General features: G+C 45.7%; 1 protein-coding gene across 1 annotated transcript in view; it reads right to left on the minus strand.

Annotated features, from left to right (window-relative positions):
- Positions 1-927: 927 nt before the first annotated feature.
- Positions 928-18,581, minus strand: part of TBX15 (T-box 15) — a 96,475-nt gene continuing 78,821 nt past the window's right edge. Inside the window, exons 7-8 of the mRNA XM_010567511.1 lie at positions 16,450-16,547; positions 928-1,743 (exon numbers count right to left, since the gene is read on the minus strand). Coding sequence (XP_010565813.1) covers positions 959-1,743; positions 16,450-16,547 — 883 coding nt within the window. The 3' untranslated portion in view covers positions 928-958. The remainder of the gene's footprint in view (positions 1,744-16,449; positions 16,548-18,581) is intronic.

Below are 18,581 nucleotides of genomic sequence, written 5' to 3' on the forward strand. Positions count from 1 at the left end.
GGTTTTCTAGGGCAACTCTTGCATGCAAGGTGAGGGAGGCCGGCTGCACTTCTGCAGAGCAGAGCTCTCTTTTCTCATTGCTCTTCCCCGTGAGCTCAGTCTGGACAGTTTCCTCCCATCGGGTTGGGTGCTATGGGACACATTCCCCACCAAGGCTGTCATCCGTTCGGTTTGGGCGCGTCACTTCGGGTCACGTCCACAGGAGCTGAGCCCCCCTCTCCCCCGTGCAGCTTTCCAAAGATCAGTCCCTGCTTATGTCTGAGGCTCACTTGTGGGTTAAAACTTCTCTCTCTCTCCCCCATCTCCGTCTGCAGGCTGGGTGCTGGTAAGCTCAACCCTTGCAAAGAAAGCGCCGGTCGGGCAGAGAATCCCATCTCCTCCTCTTTTGGGAGGAGAAGTTCCAGCCCAGCAGCACCACTCCCGTGCGACAGTGGGAGAAGGACCCACGGGCCACTGTTGGCTTCAGAAATGGGCCGAGCCACTCCAGCAGTGAGGAACGCTCTGGGAAGGGAGAGGTCTTTAAAGCTACGGGCAGCACAGCTTCCGAGGACGAAGCCTTGGGAGACTGCCTTTCTTCGACACCCGGAGGAGACAGCACGGGGGCATGGCTCCCTCCACGCCGAGAGCTCACACTAGCTGAGAGTTAATGCATAAACGGTATATTCGGCTGCTTCTCTCCAGCTTCCCGTTAAAGTCGTGCCCTTCTCTCTGCAATGTCCAGAAAGAGCAGACACTCCGTACCGGGTCTGGAGGCCCTGGGCTACAACAAGCTGTGATGGCTGTCAGTCGAGGCTTTCCACAAGGTTCTGTGGCGCATACCTAGATGGCTTGTGTTCTTATTTATCATTACAATACTAGTTCCACTATAAGTTTGAAGGCAAAAAGGTACTGGGATGGGTTTACCCCTGGAAACGACGAAGGTCCGGCTGCCTTCGATGCCAAGGAGAGGCCCGGCTTGTTAGACCATGTGCACAGACATCTGTGAGGAGGAGCCCTGAACCGCACCGTACTGTCTGTTGTCACAGGCGTTGGCCGTCTGCTGGTTGCTGGAGGGAGGGCTGATCATGTGCATCCCGTGATCCATCCCTGTGGAAAGGTATTGCCTCTCTCCGAAGGCCCCGCTGGACGGGGAAGAGCAGAGTAAAGTGCTTTGGGAGGTGGTGAGTTTCTCCGGGCTTGCCGCCAGCCTGGGGGAAGCAGGGAAATTGTATCCATAGAGGTTGTAGGGATTGTGCAGGGAGAAGGCGTTGTAGGAGCTCTGCTGCATGTGGCCACCACCGAACATGTGTGAAGAGGAGGAGGTGGAGGCAGGGTTGCCTGCTTGCATGACATACTGAAACTGGGAGCTGGGGAAGGATCCCAGCTGGCTGCTGTACGCCTCCATCTTGCTGTTGCTGGGCAGGGAGGAAGGAGTCGGCATTCCTGAGATCAAGGATGGAGTCCTCTGAGGCATGAAGGTTTCGGAGGGCTGCGAGGCAGAAGCGGTGCTGCTCTGCAGCCGGTTGTAGCCGCCGTCGCTCAGCCCCGGGTAGCTCTGCAAGGCGGCCATGTTGCTTCTGGCGCACGGGGGGTAATCAGACAGGTTGAGGTTGCAAAGCTGACTCTCCCGGCAGCCGACGTTGAAAGTGTTGGGGGCCAGATGAAAGGCTGGAGGGGAGCAGGATGGAGAGAGAAGGTGAGAGGAAGCAGAGGGAGATGGGGTCCCTGTGCTGGAGGTGGTCGGGGAGGTGCCTGTGCTGCCTCCTGCAAAACAAAACACATGGGAGGATGTTCAGAGCCCGGGATCACATCTGCAAAATGAGACAGTCTCATTAAAAAACAGCTTAGTTTAATAAAGAAACAAGGGTGGTAAAATGGCCGCTGGAAAATTCAGCCTTTCTTGGCAAGGGCCCTCACTTTATTAATAGCATCCCTTGGTCTTTCCTGCTGCTTTTTTGTTATGAGTTTGTTTTTCAACAGAGGTTTTCTTCCCTTTTAAAATAGGAGAGGGAAGCAAGCCTGCCACAGAACAATCCAAGGCAGCAGGAAAAGCTGCGAGGAAGCACCACTCCATCAGTCAAGAGATCTGTCATTTCCGGGCATATTTATCTAGTCCTTTTTTTTTGGGGGGGGGGGGGGGGGGGGGGAAGTCTTTTCTCCTCTCTCTTGGTCTGCAGGAAGACCACCAGTCAGTGAGCAGTATGGCCCCACTGCAAACATGCTTTATCATCCGCTCAGGGGCCTTGTGGTGGGAAGTAGCTGAAACCATGTTGGATTTCTGCACCATTCAACATTTTTTTCAGATGGCTCATGGTCCAGCGGTACTGATTTAGGCCAGAAGTAACACTAAAATGAAGGGACAGAGTTTCAAACTATAGCCTGTTCCACGGAGCAGAGAAAGGGGATGTCGCAGGATTTTCAATCCTGTGCTTTAACTTTAAAAGGGTTTCCATATGTTGTATCACTTGTGTTAACAAAATATTGATATATATGCATGTTGGTAGTATCAATGTATTATACAATATTTATGCTATGAATGATAGAATTTATTATTTTGCACAGCAGGGATGCTCACATGTTCTGACCTGGGAAAACAATACTGTGTAATACTACCAAGAACAGTAACAAACTGAAAGTAAGTGATATGAAGAAGCTGATGACACAATTTTGAGCTTGAGAAGAGATTATTTATAGGCAAGATTCTGAGTTAGAGGCAGCTTCCTTGGTCAACCAGGGAAATCAGTTCTGTGCTCAAGGGAATGCAGTTTTCTGGTGTGAAACTTTTTTTTTTTTTTTAGTTTGAATGATTCTTTTTCTATGAGATTCCTTTTCTGCATTAGGGCAACTAACACTTGAAGACTCTTCTAAAAGGAGCAAAGAGGTGCTGGTGAAGAGATTTGACCAGGGGAGAAGTAGAACCAGAGGAACTAGGAAGACAACTGGTGAGGCAGCAATTTGGACAAGCTAGAAGATGATGGGTGAGAGGCAAAGGGACTGGAAAAGAGGGCATTGGAGTGGGCAGCTGAAATTTAACCAAGGCAGAGATTGCATGTTGAGGATCAAACGTATGGAACAGCTTTCTCTTGTGTCACCTTGTGGAAGAAAAACAGCAGGATTCTGAGACCAGTATAGGTCTGCTGCAAAATGGGGGAGGAACTGAATGCAGTGCTGCTTGATGAAAAGAGAATAGGTGATGCTAATGGTTAAGAGATGCATTAGAAAGACAGATTCCGTGTCAGTATATGATGGTGAGAATGTAAGTGAGATTATATCTGACTCTTTCTAACACATCTAAGATGAAACAGAATGGGGCATTAGACTCAAAATGTAACTTTGAGACATTAATAGTATTGGGGATTTTTAAATTTAAAAATTTTTTGAAACAAGAGCAGAAAAAAGAATAAAAACAGCCTTGGGTAAGCAGAGCCTGGAGTGGCTGTCACTGACTCAGGCAGCATCAAGAAAATGCAGGTTTCTGTGTTGCTAAGTCAAAGCAGTCATTCCCATTACCAGCCATGGGGAAGAATGCTTATTGTTAAGCCACTGACTCCTTTTGTCATTCATTCAAAAGCATAAAAGAGAAGCATTGCGTCAAATCTCCATTAAAATTAACGAGAACATTTGAAGTTTCAAATGGCATCATGGACTCTCTATATTCCCTTCTTGACAACACTGAAATGCTCAAACTTGCTAGTGCGTTTTAGCTCCAGAGTTCAAAGACTTTTTGTGTGAATTTCTAATTTAGCATTTGTTTTAAAAGGTACACTTCCCTGGTTCATTTAAAGTCTCTGACAGTCAGTCTCCAGCTAATTTTGTTGTGGTAAGTTAAGACGGTACCTCCTCCAGCCTTTCTCCCTGTCTCTGTTACAGGTTGTCAATACTGCAGCAGGGTCAGCAGAAGGGAACGTCTGCCTCTACACAACCAGTTTCATTGTAAAGTCTATTTTAGTTGAGGTCGCCGATACAGGTGAGGTTCAACCCAGGTACACAACTACAGACACACATTTTCCTGTTAGCCCTGCACTAAAGAGGGTAACCTCCAACAGAGAGGACAGGCAGACAGCTGAGTTCATATATCATCACTTAGCTATCAAAGCCCAAAATACAGAGGTCACATAATCACAAAACAAATACAGCATGAAGTGAGATGTATTTAACCCACAGTAATCCCGCACTTGATTCTTTACACCACATATTTCATGAACAAACTTCAGTCGGTGACTTACTTGCTGACAGTGTCTGGAGAGTAAGTAAAAATACATATGTATAGATGTATGAGCATTTAATGATCTGTTTGAAATAAAATACGTAGAATAAATGATTAACTGCAATGTCTTCTTTTCAGTCTTTCTTTACCCATAGTTAACCTTTAAAAACTATGCAGGACAAGAGCACACACACCAGTTACCTCGAGCATTAGGCTTTGAATGTCTGCTAAGAAGTTATGATTGAGTCGTACCCATAACCTGAGGTTCTGGCGCCACAGAGTAAGAGTAAGTGGAGATCTCTGATTAGCAATTGTGAGGGTTGCTTAATGGTTCCAAAGCTGAGAATTGCACATTTCAGGTTACCCCCAAAGAGTGACTGAAGTGATTCTGCTCTGAATTATCCCTATTTGCAGGCCAACAGAAAAACCCTGAAATGACAACACAGCAATTAAGAAACAAAATAAAAAAGATTTTCTTCTTTTTCTCCGTAACTTTAAAATGATGACGAGGTGAGAGATCTATCAACAGGAGCAAACGCCAAACCTGACGACTCTCTTTCAAGAATGCTTTGCTGCCGATGCCAACCACAAGCACAGGACACGCCACGCTTCTGCTGCAATAGAGCATAACGCAGAAGCCTGAAGTTCCTGATCATTGGCAGAATAATCTTTACACCTCTAAGTGGAATGGAAAACAATACAAAGCAAGGCTCATCTCGGCTCATTCAGGCAAACAGCTCCACTCTGCTCTGAACGATTTTTCTTAGCCATCTTTGCTGGCAGCACTAAGTATGGGCCAAATGCAACCTGGACTTTTGTGAAGTTATAACTTGGACTGTAGCTGTTACAAAGTCAGCCAAATACCCCTAGAGTTGGCAGCAAGCCCAGCTAGTATATCCACACCATACTACAGTCTCAGATATGCAGATGTGTATGTCGTTTCAATGGAAGGCATGGATACAAACCAATCTAGTTAAACTGATACACAGGGCTATGTTTAGGTCTGGTTTAAGTCAACTCAAACCACATTTAAGCAAGAACAAAATGAATCCTTCAATAATTCTCCTCTGTTCCTTTTCTCTACCCACTGTTGCCCCTGGCAATAGCTGCCAACAGCAACAGCATTTACCTTTACCAGTAATGTCACAGTATGTCTCACCTCCACATTTATCGTGATTCCCAAGTGATTAGTTACTATTGTGTCCAGTCTCCAGAAGACTGTTTCTGGCCCTGCATACATCAGTCCCACATATGTGCAGTTTACAAGTCACATTTGTATAAAATACAAGGTTCATAACTTCAAAGGCCTCTCCTTTGTATCTGAGGGAGGTGGGAAAAAGAAGAATGAAATCATGGCGGAAGACATGGAAACCCTGTGGAGAGGGTGGGATGTAAAGGCAAATCTTCTTCCTCGTGCCAGTGTATCCTCTTGTGACACCATATAGAAATGCTGGCTGTGCGCCAATGTCAAATACCTGCCCACAAGGATTAGGGAAGAAACTACAGCTTCTCATCTGGGTACAAATAAGAACTGCCATTAAAATTTCATTTCAAGTAGCTTATGACCAGTCTTTCCTTCCTGCCACCTGTGTCCTTCTAAGCCTTGGTAACCGTGCTGTCTCTCTATATGTTCCCAATAAACCCTTCCTTTTGCTTTTACCTAGACTGAGTTAGTGTTAAGGACAATTTCAGAATAAACTGCAAGCCCAAACATACCCAGTCCACGGGTATAATGTGCCTTAAAATGAGGGGCTGAAGTATTCTTGCATGCCAGGGCATCTGAAAGGCAATGGGGACCAGTTCCACCCAGGGCAGGTCACGTAGAGGACTTCTAACACTGCAGTGTAGATGGAAAACACATCTGCCAGCAGCCAGCATTAGCCAAGGCAGCTTTCTGGCAACAGGAAGATAGCGGGGAGAGCATCAGTGCCAAGGGAGTCTGAAGCAATTGTGCATGGAAAATTTTCTGGGATCTCTCTTACGAATGACACCACACTAGCCTGTTGACCCACAACTTATCCCAACCTCCTTTATCTGAAAGGTGCACATAAATCACAGTTTGGACTCCACTCCAGCGTATTTTCATTGCTAATGTTTCCAGGCATTGGTTGCTACCATCACCTGCAGTGCCTCTGTACAAACTTCTCAGTCCTCGAAGTCCTTGCTTAGTGCAGAGGAGGAGAGCAAGCGCAAGCTGAAGCTGCAGTCGGCGCAAGATATCTGAACATGAGTGCCATGCCCTGTGCAACAGCAGAGTCTCATCAGACAGGCAAGAGCTTTAGACTAGTTTGGGCAACTTGATCACTGCCATTATCTGACCACATCAGCAGGCTGCAGCTCTTAGCATGTTTGGGCTCAGACAGCAATAACCTGGCATTCACTGTCTCCTTAAGAGCAGATGTGGCTGAGGGTCCTCAGAGCTTATGCCTTGACTTTCTAACAAGGATGCGAACCGCAAGGTGATTTGTCTTAAGATTTTACATTTTGATGTGTCAGTCAGCACAAAGTTATTATTCTTTGAGTGCAAACGCTTCTTAAACAGCTCAGCCCACTTCCACCTACAAGCTAGTTTAGCTTATTATGGCCACAGATATGAGCTGCAGGTCCAGCATAGCCAGCCTACGGCCCGGAGGCCGTACTCAACCCAACGGGACAGCGTCTGGCCCACAGCCTCAGCCCAGCCATCTCCTCCCACCTTCAGGTGTGAGCAGGACCGAGCCCAAAGGCCAGATGCTTGGGAGTGATAGGTGCACGGCCTCGCTGATCGGTCTCCTGGAGGAGCCACAGCCCCTCTTCTGACACATGCCCAACATATTGGCATTTCCACCATGCGATAGGCATGTGTCCGAGCACCCGAGGGTGGGGAAAGAGGGGCTGTGGCCACTAGTCATTTGTCTGGCTCACGGCTCTCCTCCTGGCACTTAACTTGAGCGAATAAGCCCTCCTGAGAGGCAGTTTATATGCACTTGGGCACAGAGCCATGCTAATGCAGCTCTCCAGCTTTCCAAATGGAGCTGGCTGGGAGCTGGCATGTGTCTGGCCAGCATGGAGCGCAGACAGAGGAGCCTGTCGATGCAGACATACTCTAAGTCACTCCTGAAAGGTCTGATTTTTGTGAAGACTCTACGGACATGTACACGTATGTAAAGGGACTTTCTAAAGCATGGGAGAGACCAGCTCTTCCCAGTTTTTTTGCAATGTTCTACCCCTGGACACAACAGTAAATAAATGTGATGGCATGCATGCAGGAAAACAAATTTGAACAAAAAAGTAAAATCCCATTCCCGTTCTGTGCACTCATACATCCACGCACCCTAAGTATGGCTTACGAAACTTACTCCCTGTCTTCCAAGTTACTGCACTTGGTCTCAGAACAAAAATTAAGTACTTGCCCAAAGATGGAAATCTGAGACAGTAATGAGGGAGGGTTTGTGCAGATTGCCAGGTGATCTGACTGATAGATTATGAGGCCAGAGGGTGCCACTGTAATCATCTTATCTCACGTCCTTTAAGGGCCAGGCCTAGCACAAACCCAGATTCATTTCTGCTTTGAGCAGCACATGCCTCGGTCCTGCTTGACGCTTGCTTGCATCTCCAGGCATCTAAATGCCAGAAAAATCCGGTGTCACTCCTGCTCTCACATATTCATGACAACATTTGCCTTGCAAGTATAACTGACAGCCCAAGGTGTCTGTTACTGTTACTAGCTTTCCAAAACTCAAGCCTAAAACCTTCAGGACTGAAAGATTCTTCATCGCATCTTTCCTGCACCGTCCCTACCCCTCTGAGTTCCCTCTTCACCACCCTGGAAAACTAAACAGCTTTGATGCCTCTTCCTCATCCTCTCACCAAGCAAGAGCAGGGCCACCTGGTTGGTGACATGCTGGACTCTCTCTTCATTCTTTCCCCATTTCTAGGAATGAAAACTCCATTTTTGTCTTCACGGAATGTAGCTGCCTGTTCTCTCTCTAGACTCCTTGGCCAATTATCAAATTACGACTCCGCTGGTAAAATCTTTAAAAGGCCCAAATGAGACCCGAAATCTACCGCATGCCAAGTTGCTGGGTTGGTGGAGGAAACATAAAGAGTGCTTTGTAGTTCTTTGAGATACAGCTCATAGAGCTCAAAAGAGATGGTTACAGCAGTAGATTTAAGGAGGAAAGTATGTACTGTATGGCACAAAAGTGAGGACTGAAAGGAAATTTTATTTAAGGTTGGTAAATTATAGAGAAGGACCTTTTTTATAAGTTTGCCTCAAATTACAAGAATCACTGGAATTAAGGGTAAATCTAGAACAACTCAGAATAACACTTTACTTCCCTTTAGCTCTTACAGATTTCTGCAACACAAACTGAGCAGTCAGAAAGTTAGAGATAAAACTTGCCTTAGCCATCCTCCAAGATAAAATATTTTCAAAATCTAATGGTAAAAAACAACCCTTTTTTCTAATGTGGACAAAAGTACAATTCAGAATGTCTGATTTCCATTCCCATCTATATCCAGAGTGCCAAGAGAGCTTTCCCAAAAGTGAGAGACAACATCCCCTTCCCAGTCCCCCCAGACTGTCTTTAATACAAGGGTGTCTGCTCCTCATACAAACACACGGTATTCTTGGGCCAGCTCCATATTGTCTCAGGAGAAGGCCTGTTGGACGTGACTTTCTGTCTTGTGTGCAGACAGTTGTAACGCAGCGTACACAACACTTTCGTGAGCTGTATGTCAGCTCCTACAGAAATGTCTCCTGTTTCCCTTCTTCAAGTATAGACAGATCAAATCAGCGCCGGCTTGGAGGATGAGGAGCACCCCGCTTTAGTGGAGAAAATTGCTCATCACATTTACAACCATCAGTTGGGCGCAGACATTGAAAAGGGGGTCATGTAACAAAAGCTACCCCAGGAGATGACACTGAATGAACACAGGATGCAGAAAAGGACTCCCTGTGGCACAAATCCTTCAGAACGTCACAACAGAAGCTGCTGCAACTTTGCAGCTGAGATTAACTGAAATTGTGGCCATTTCTTTGGTGGTGACAGAAGTAAACTGAATTGCAAACCTCTCCTGCCAATCTTGATGGAGTCTGCTTTGGGCCAACACAGGCCCTGGAAGTTCCAGCACATTAAACGATAAAAAAATATGATAAACAACTATAAAACCCCAGAGGCACTGTGGTTCAAAATTTCTGAACTGAGGAAAAATGTAGTATTGTGGCAAGCTCAAAGCACATGCCACTTTCTACTCATAACAAAATAATGTGCCGCTCTGAGGAAATTGTGCAAATCTTCAAAGTATCATTGTCCCCCTCCAGTTACTCATGTGAAATCTGATCACCACCCATGAGATAATAGAGATTTAGGCTTCAGTAATTAGACTTTGGGGTAAACACCTCCCTGGAGTAACAGAGTGCTTCGGGCGCCTTTCGGGTCATCAGGGAGCGGCAGAGACTTTGACTCTCAGCCCTTCGTGTCACATCTGGGAGGGTATTTTAACTTTTCACTGTGAAAGATGAGAACTTGAAGCACCAGAAATGCCCCTTCCCTAAAGAAAAACTATCTGCAGCTCAACCGAGAAGAAGCTGGAACAGTTTGTTCCCTGTTGCTTCGTTTAAATGAGGCAATCTACAAGCCATTTGAAGTATGCAGCAGAAACCAGCGCTTGATCCCAATAACTCTGGCAACAACTGCTCTGTTTCCAATCTCCTCATCAAGGTCAAAAGAATCAAGAAGATAATTGAGACCAAACCCAGATATCTGACCTCTGCCAATAGCCTAGACCGTTCACAATTGATTTTGAAAGGGAAGCAGCATCCAGATTATCCTGGTGGCATTGCTGAGAGAACCGATGGCTGCCGTCGGGAGGCAAGTGGCCAAGCAGATGTATTTGTAGGTTGTTCAGCCTCCTTTGACATTAGCAGCTCCAGTCTTCGGCAGACGCTATTTTGGGGATCTGGGATCTCGGATAAAGCCAAAAGGATCTTAACAGTTATTCGCTTCTTTCTGCCTCTAGGCGCCTGTAATGCCTTCAGATGAAGTTCTGGAGGGCTCAGTCTTCCCTCTGCTTGACACCAATACACATTTGTGCATTCATGATGTTGTTTTCAGATGAGTGAAATCAGGGCAGGTCTCTGAGCACCACCCCTAACACAGAGAAGAGTATTATAGCAAAGAAGAAATGAGTAACAAGCAGTACAGACAAACTTTGGCAAGACAGAGGTGATGCCTGCCCGAAAAGGGTAATGTTTACAGACAGGAAAGCTGGAAAAGCAGCAACACTTCAGCTTAGGGTATCTGCCTCCCATCTGCTGATATATCACGCAGCCTTAGGGTCTGTCTGGACTCATCGCTACTACAAGAAAACATTGTTCCTTTCGAGCAGTATATGAGAAGATTGAACCTCTTCCCCACAGAGGAGAGGGAGCCTTTTGTGCATATCCTTGTCAACACAAGACTGCAGACTTACCACGTTCCCCCTCAGAGGAAGACAGTAGGAACTGTACTCGGTCGCCAGTTTGTACACGCATGCTGCTTTAGAGCATGCCTGCTGCTACCAGAGAGCAACAGCTCTCTTACTGGCAAGGAGCACACCCCTGTTTGCCTCCAGTAGCCTTTTAAGCAAATTTCAAGCTCTTGATGCTAATCTCAACAACCATTAATGACAATTGTGCAGACTCTAACAGGTGGACGCTCTACCTCAAGCCTCCATTCCAAGATCAACGCAGATGCTCAAGTTAATGGAAAATGGGTTGAATCTACTGAAAGCAATTAGCGGAATCCTCAGCAAAGGCACTTATTCAAGCAAAGAAACCCCATTTGAAAGGAAAGCTGCCTTGAGAGCTCACCAGCCAAAGCTAAGATGCTTGATTCTTGTGGATTTTGTATGGATGTATCAAAACAGTAAATTAATGGTGAAGTAAAATTTTATGTGCTGCAAACCTGCTGATATACCACATTGTGCGACTCTCATACTGGTCCTGAAATTCTGCTTAGGAGACAATTCTTTTTACCAGCCACCAGGGTACCTTCGATTTTACTTCTTGCATAAATCATCAGCTTTTGTAGGAAGGATCAGATACTGAACACTATTCTAGTATCGTCACAGTGCCTTTCTAGTCTCTATGTCCTGGCAAAACTTACAGTCACTGATAGTGATCTGCTCATCACAATATCCTGTGGGAAAGTCTATATCACATAGGAGCCAGCAATGGCTCTTTTTACTCTTGGAAAGTGACACAATCCAGAGTTACTGGAACTCTTATTTTCTTTTCCCCCCTCTCTCCTTTTTTTTTTTTTATGTTCCCTGTTAAAATCAAGAAACTGAGCCACATATTTTTAATAATGAGAATCTGGATGAGGTTCAATCTAAATTTTGAAAATATACTCCAATTAAAGACTTTAATAGATTCTTGGCTTTCCCCACATCTCATTGCCATGTGCATTCAATAATCCCAAGCCCCCTTTTTCCCTAGTAATAAGTACACTGCAGAGTGGGTGACATCATTCTCCAGAAGGTCAGCCTCTCCTGGACTGCCATTTTCAGAGCATTTCTTGCAAAGGTTTTGTTCAGGGCGGACTTTTTTTTTCCAAACTGGCTGCAGATCTGCTGTGATTGTGTCAAACATGGTGCTTGCCCTTGTAAAGCTGTGATGACTTTCGGATTGAGTGCTCCAAAAAGAGAGGTTTTGTTCTCAGGCCAGAGGGTTTCACTGACAGAAATGGCATGTTCTTCTCCTTGGTAGGAGAATACGGTGACCACTCAGGTCACAGACCTGCAGAGACTAACTGATGCACTTTACTTCAATGGCAACACATGCAAATAAAGCTCGTGGACCGCTAGAGTCAGCCACACCAAGCATCTGTGTGACTGGTTGTGTTATCAGGCTCTCCAGTTTGTGTGGCAGCTGAAACCTATCATTGTGTAGATTAGAAAGTTATTTAATCCCTGTATGAAACAGCTGCATCCAGAGCGCCGAGTATCAATTTGGTGTGTCACTGTGGCCCTTGCTCAACATACAGCTTGGGCCAAACAAATGAGCAAAGCACTAGGATGTATGTTGAATGGCAGAAAGGATAATGTGGAAAACATTATAATACCTTGCAATAATTGTATCATGTGGATGCATCTGGAATACTCCGTGCAGACTTGTTTTTAAAGAAACAATTAAGGACCTGGAAAACTTCCCACTTGAAGAGAAATGAAATGATTGGTGCTATTCATTGTGAGAAGCACAGAAGAGGGACAAAAAAACCTGTGAAACAATTAAATGTATGAAGAAGGTGGATGAGGGGGAACTTCTGTTCTCCTTATCTCTTAACATCCCATAAAAAGGGATGAACAATCAGTTAGAGCAGAAAAATCAGAGCCACTTGAATGAAGCATGTTGTTCCACACAGTTGTGTCATAAAAACATGGAAATTGCAGTCACAAGAGTCTACCAAGGATGGGTGACACAAAGCTACCACATATTCTTCTCTCTGCAAGATAGTTTAAGCCATAAAGATTTGGTACTTGATCTTTTGATCTTCTCATACCTAACTCAAAAACATAGCACTACAGTATCTACTAGGAAGACAATTAACTCTACCCCAGCTGAAACCAGGACAGTGTACAAACTGAGTTTCCATTCTCAGGCATCTTCTCCATCCAACAACTCATTCTACTTTTTTTTTCCTGAACCTTCTTCAATCTCTTTCCACCCTTTAAAAATACATACAGTAGAAGATCATACTGTAATGGCAGTTTGCAGCTAGGAAATTGTCTCCCCACTGCTTACCGCTTTTTTTTCTACACCAATCTTTATCACAGTATTACATACACTATCCCTTGCCTGTGCAGTGGCTTATCCACTGAGACCTCCAAATTCTTATCAGAGCCAACGCTTTCCAGCACACTCGGTGGGTATGTATGTATGTCCTACGTTTTGTTTCTCGACACATGATATTGTAGCTAGCCGAGCTAACAGCCACACTTTGTTTGAGCGCATGCAGGTTACCAAGCAATCTCTATTGCCCTTCATACCTTTGTCCCCATTATTACTGACCACTTTGCAGTCTTTATGAGATTTGTACCTTTTAGCAACTGCACTGTTTCATTTAGTTCTGGTCAAGTTAGTACTGGAACCAGTCTCTGCAGAGCAACACTGGCACTATCCTCCCTGGATGGTGTATTCATGGTTATCACGTCAGCTTTGAGATCAGTCAGCTACTCATTTCCTAATATACACTAATGCTAGCTTTTCCAAGCTGGCACATGTGACAATAAGTTAAATGCTCTCCAAAAATCCATCACACCTATACAGTTATTTCTGTCAGTCAAAACTCTAACCTAACCAAATAATTCAGGTGGATTTGTTTGGCAAAACTGTTTTAGAAAAGGCAGATAACACTTTTATTTCATGAAAAAATTACCAAGTGGCAAAAGAAAAGCTAAGAATCCATAGCAATCCATAGCACAGAAAAAATCTAGCTGGAAAGCAGCAAAGGGACCATATTTATGCTGCTGAAGTCCCAAGCTTCTGCCCCAGAAAGCATCAATTTTCCTACAACAGTAAGGGGGACTCGTCTCTAAAAAATCAAGGCTAAATTCCACAGTTCCTACAGGGGATCTGTTCCAGCACTTCACTAGACTTTGTATAATGGGAGCCTATCACTTTTTTCCTATCCATCACAGACAGCATCTTATTTCAGTACTATTATGTACTCTGTCCCTCCTCACCAGGCTGAACAACCATAACTCACTCCTCATTGGTGTTGTTTCTTCCTAGGCATGTGGCCACTTTTGCTGCTTTCATCTTGTCTCTCTGCAGTAAGCATGCACTCCTTTAAGCTGCAGCGGACACATCTAGTCCCAAAAGTCTCCTGTAGCCCCAGTGCAGTTTCCCAACTAACAATTCAAGGGATAAAATGGAGGCTTGCAACTCCTCAAATTTATTCAGAAATGCCACATATTTGCCCAGCTTTGGAGACAACAGCACGACCTAGAATTAAAGTGTCCGTTTATTAAAATAATACCCTGAAAACTTCTAATTCATAAACATGCAAGGGTATGAGATAACAGCATGCAGCTCAGAGCACTAAAGCTTCAGGTGGGAGAGAGGAGCAGAGTCCCAGGCAAGTCCCTTACAGGAAAAGACTGGCAAAGGCTCAGAGGATCTGATGTGCAATAGCTGATGCTGAAGTCAGCTGTTAAACACCAGTGATTTACTCACCTGTCACACACTTCACGTGCTTGAAAGCAAGGGGATGAATTGGTATGGACACTGTACATCCTGCTGGTCTTAGATTTGGAGGGAAGAATCCCATATGGCTTAAAGCCACCTCACCATTTCTTGCTCTTTCTGCCAGCAATTGCAAGACCTCCAGACCAACATATTTGTGCTGGCCCTTGGGGGCTGTCCTGGCAGCCAGAAATTAAAACAGAGTGTGTTTGTACCTTGGCTTTGCACCTATTGCTGAGACCAGGGGTCAGCTTGCTACAACCACCACTGGAGAGGTGAGCACTGTGATGGAGGGAATACTTCTGATTCATTATCTTGAGGTCATTTCACATGGCTAAAATGCAGCACTTAAAAGCACAGTTTTGTAGTGAGTTAAGTTTTGAGACTGACCTGGGGACACAACTTTAGTTAAGGGCTTCCCTAGACCTAGTGGTCTGTGGTGCGGTGGTGGTGGTCTGCACAGAGCCGGCTGCTCACAGGGTACTGGCTTGCTTCCTGATTTTTCAGCTGCCAAACTATATTAAAACAAGCTAAAAATACATTAAATAGTTTCCTTTCCTAATATTACCTTACCACGTAAGCAATAGCTGGACTTGCCACTAGGACGTTATCTGATAACCAATGGGAGGGGAGGGGAGGCGTGCAAGCCCGAATAGGGGGAGAGACAGAGGAGGGAGGCTGCTTCAGCAACCGTGACCAGAAGGAGAGGCTGTTATGTTTCTATTTAGGTGGGTGATGAAAACGTTTCTGAATCCCTATTTTAACCTGTCTCTGACCACACACCCCACCACAAGCGCTCCTCGACACAAGCCCCTGAGCTTGTGCGAAACCTCTCCTGCCCCATGCTGCGCTGTTTAAGAAGGGTTGGGTGGTTGTGTAAAGACCATGCGTGGAGAGTCTGACACAGCCAGTGGGAGCATGGTCTGTCCTCCTCCTAGTGCTGTGCCATCAGAAAAATGATTTAGTGGGTGAGCTGGGCTCCGGGATGTTGCATGGGGAACTGGAGTGGGGAATGGATGGCCAGAAGAGATCCCCTTCTGATCCTGCCCTGGTGATGGGCAGCCCCAGCAGCCACTGCTGCTACCCTCCCTCTGGAGGAGACCATGCCATTCCAAGATGGATTCGAGGTCTGGTGGGAAGTTTTGGGATGATGTCAAGCTCAAGTGTGAGAGGCTGGAGAATATGCTACACAGGGCATGCATTTGTTTTTGATTGTTTAACATCACAGGTGTCACATTTGAGCACAGTTTTGGATTGTTTTTTTTTTTCTTGCATTTATATTTGAATAAAAAAACTACGAGGTTGCCCTGATACATCTGTTCCCAGTGAACACTTTGTTTTTAACCAGAAATAGCTGCAATGAAGTGAATGGGGAAGTCCCATCCGTGCAGGGGAAAAAAAAAATAGTAACACAGCCTGAAACTAGAGATGAAAGCCCTACTTAACAAATGAGAGATGTAAAGGGCAGAAGCTATGAAAAGACACAGCATGAACAAGCGGAAAACACTTGGCCTACCCAATAATTCTTCCCAGCCTTCTACTAACAGAAAGTCTCTCCAGCAAGGCCATCGGGTTTTGAAAGTGAGGCAGCGTGATCCTGGGGGAGGCACATTTCTGGTCTCCTAAAGCTTCCAGAGGACATACACCCCTTCCCCTTGTGTTTCCACACAAATAGCAAACCCTAACTGTAAATGGAGAACAACGTGTCTGACATGCTGGAACGTTTTGTCGGTCACTCTGTGCTCTCTTTGCACTTAACTCAACTCATACCGTGTACTTGGGCTGGTTCTCCCAACCCTGTGCTCCCTCCTGCTCATTCTTCTAGCTCTTAGGTGCACTGGGAATACCAGGGAGATGAAGCGGCTCCATTGCACCTTGTAAGGCCCGGCCTGTCCACCATTTCCATCCACCCTCTCTGCTGTGTCCTTTCACAGCAGTCAAGAGCTCAACAAGATACGCGACCCCACCAGATGCACGGCAGAGCACGTTGTTGCTATTCCACCCTCTTCTCCTGCTCTTTCCACAGCTCTTTGCATGCCCTTTGTACACTCACCTTGCTGCTTTTGCATTGTAGTGAAGTCTTCAAAGGTGAGAGTGCGCACGGGGGGCCTCCAGAAGGCGTAGGTCTCCATAATGGCCTCCAGCCCTGTCCTGTGCAATGAAAATAAGTCAAGGAGAGAAGAAGAATGTCAGTTAGCTGGCAAGGGTATCGGTACCAGGGAAAAAGAGCTCCAACCTCACTTGACAGACTGCCAGTGGCCACCGAAAGGTCACCTTGGCATCTGTGAATTCCTCAAGTGAGCCTTCCCGCACAGGTGCTAGCCACTAAAGCAAAACGAAAAATTTCCCCAGCCCAGGATTTCAAAAGCTCCTAACAGTCTTCCAGCTCCTTTTTCTTTTTTTAACAAGGATCCCAAACTTTCTGTCTGCTTTGCAAGTGACACAGGACCATCAGCTCCTCAAAGCATGCTTTATAGTAGAGCGGGCTTCCACACTTTGTGGATGCAAGCTGTGATGCAAACGAGGGATGTCTGGAATTCAGCCTTCAGAATCCGAGAGATTTTGTGAATTGCCTTTCCCTGACACCTCCTAGTTGTGGACACTGCTTTGAAGTGCTATGGGAAGCTGTCCAAAAGGGAGTCTCCTTGGTTTTGGACTTCAATTATAAAAAAACCTCTTATGCATTTCTAAGAGATCAGTGGCATCTCTGCTTTGGGTCCCTAACTCATGGCAAAGAGAGTACCAAAGAGAAAAAAAGCCAAAAATCAAGTGAGAACTTTTCCTCTTGAAGGGCTAGGGTCTCAGATATGTTCTTATTTTCACCACAGAATGCTAGCTCTGCTGAAAGTCTCTAACTCCACAGGCTCAGTGAGGACATAGGTGCATTATCAGGGAAAGACCCCCATGTTCTTCATGAGACAACCCCCTGGAATTTCTTCCCAGGAAAGGTTCTCTTCTCTAGAAGCTGCACATTGCTCTGCTCCCCATTCCTCACCGTTCCATCTTTTTCAGCGGTAGATTGTAGCCCTCGCACTGACTGAACATGACTTAGAGATGCTTCGTCAAATGTGAGAACATATCCCCTTTCAATGCAAAAGGCTCTAACATCTCCAGAGCCTCTCATCAGATGCTGAGCTGATACTGGAGCTGCCTTTTGCTTCTGAAAATGTCTTTCTGCACGTGCCTCCACTCAGTTAACTTTCCAAAGTGTCCCCGGAAGCTTGGATGCTTTAAATACATTGGAGTTGGCAAACCAAACTCTGTATTTTAAGAGGAGGTTTAGAAGAGAGGTTGTTGCATGGTGTTTATTAGCTGCTAAGCTGTTAGAAGTAGAAACAGAAGACATCTCTGCATAGCAGTCTCACACTAGCGCTGAGCACATTACAACAAAACTATTTGGTTAATACAGCAGCCTCTGCCAGCTCATGGAACTGGGAGACAACAAGGCAGTGCAGAATGTGAACCCATCTGCTAAGCCGGGCTCTGTGTGCAAAAGCAGCTCTTCGACTACCGGTCCCACCCCCAGGGATTTCCTTCGCTCCCAGGGTGAGAAAGCCACACATGTTCAGACTCCATCTGCGTCTTGACACATGCAGCCAGGAAGAGAATGGTACCTTTTTGCAGCCTCGTGAAACGATCCCCAGCCCAAACACCAAGGGAGGACTTTCTGGTACCATATATCCAGGGGGCATAAAATGCCCTGAGCAATTTTGACCTGCTGTTGAAAGGACCTGCCTTGACAATTAAAACCAAGTAATACATCCAGAAATGCAGACTGAAAGTTCCAGCTGTGCCAATCCAGCTGCTCTGCGTCTACCACAAGGATCGTGCGGGGAATTAGGGAGGCCAGCACACTGAAACCGGTATTCACACAGTCTGGCTCAGTCAGATTCCCCCACCCTGCATCAGCATCTGACTTCTAGCTCTACTCTCGTGACTCCCTTCCAGTAAAACCCAACCCCTAACAGGAGGTGGCTCAGGAAAACAGTAAAGGCAGGTTAAAGCTATTATCCCTGCCTCTGCCTGGAGCCTGCATCGTTCTCAGCTCAGCTTGACTCACAGTTCAAAGTTTCTAGCTCTCCATCTACTACTTTCCCCTGTATCAATACAGTTCTCGCAAGTACCGTATAATTTGTACTTCTAAAAGAAAAGGAAAAAAGAGAATAGTCAGGAGATAATAAAAAG

The sequence above is a fragment of the Haliaeetus leucocephalus genome, unplaced genomic scaffold, assembly GCF_000737465.1.
Source record: "Haliaeetus leucocephalus isolate CR32 unplaced genomic scaffold, Haliaeetus_leucocephalus-4.0 Scaffold228, whole genome shotgun sequence".
NCBI lineage: Eukaryota > Metazoa > Chordata > Aves > Accipitriformes > Accipitridae > Haliaeetus > Haliaeetus leucocephalus.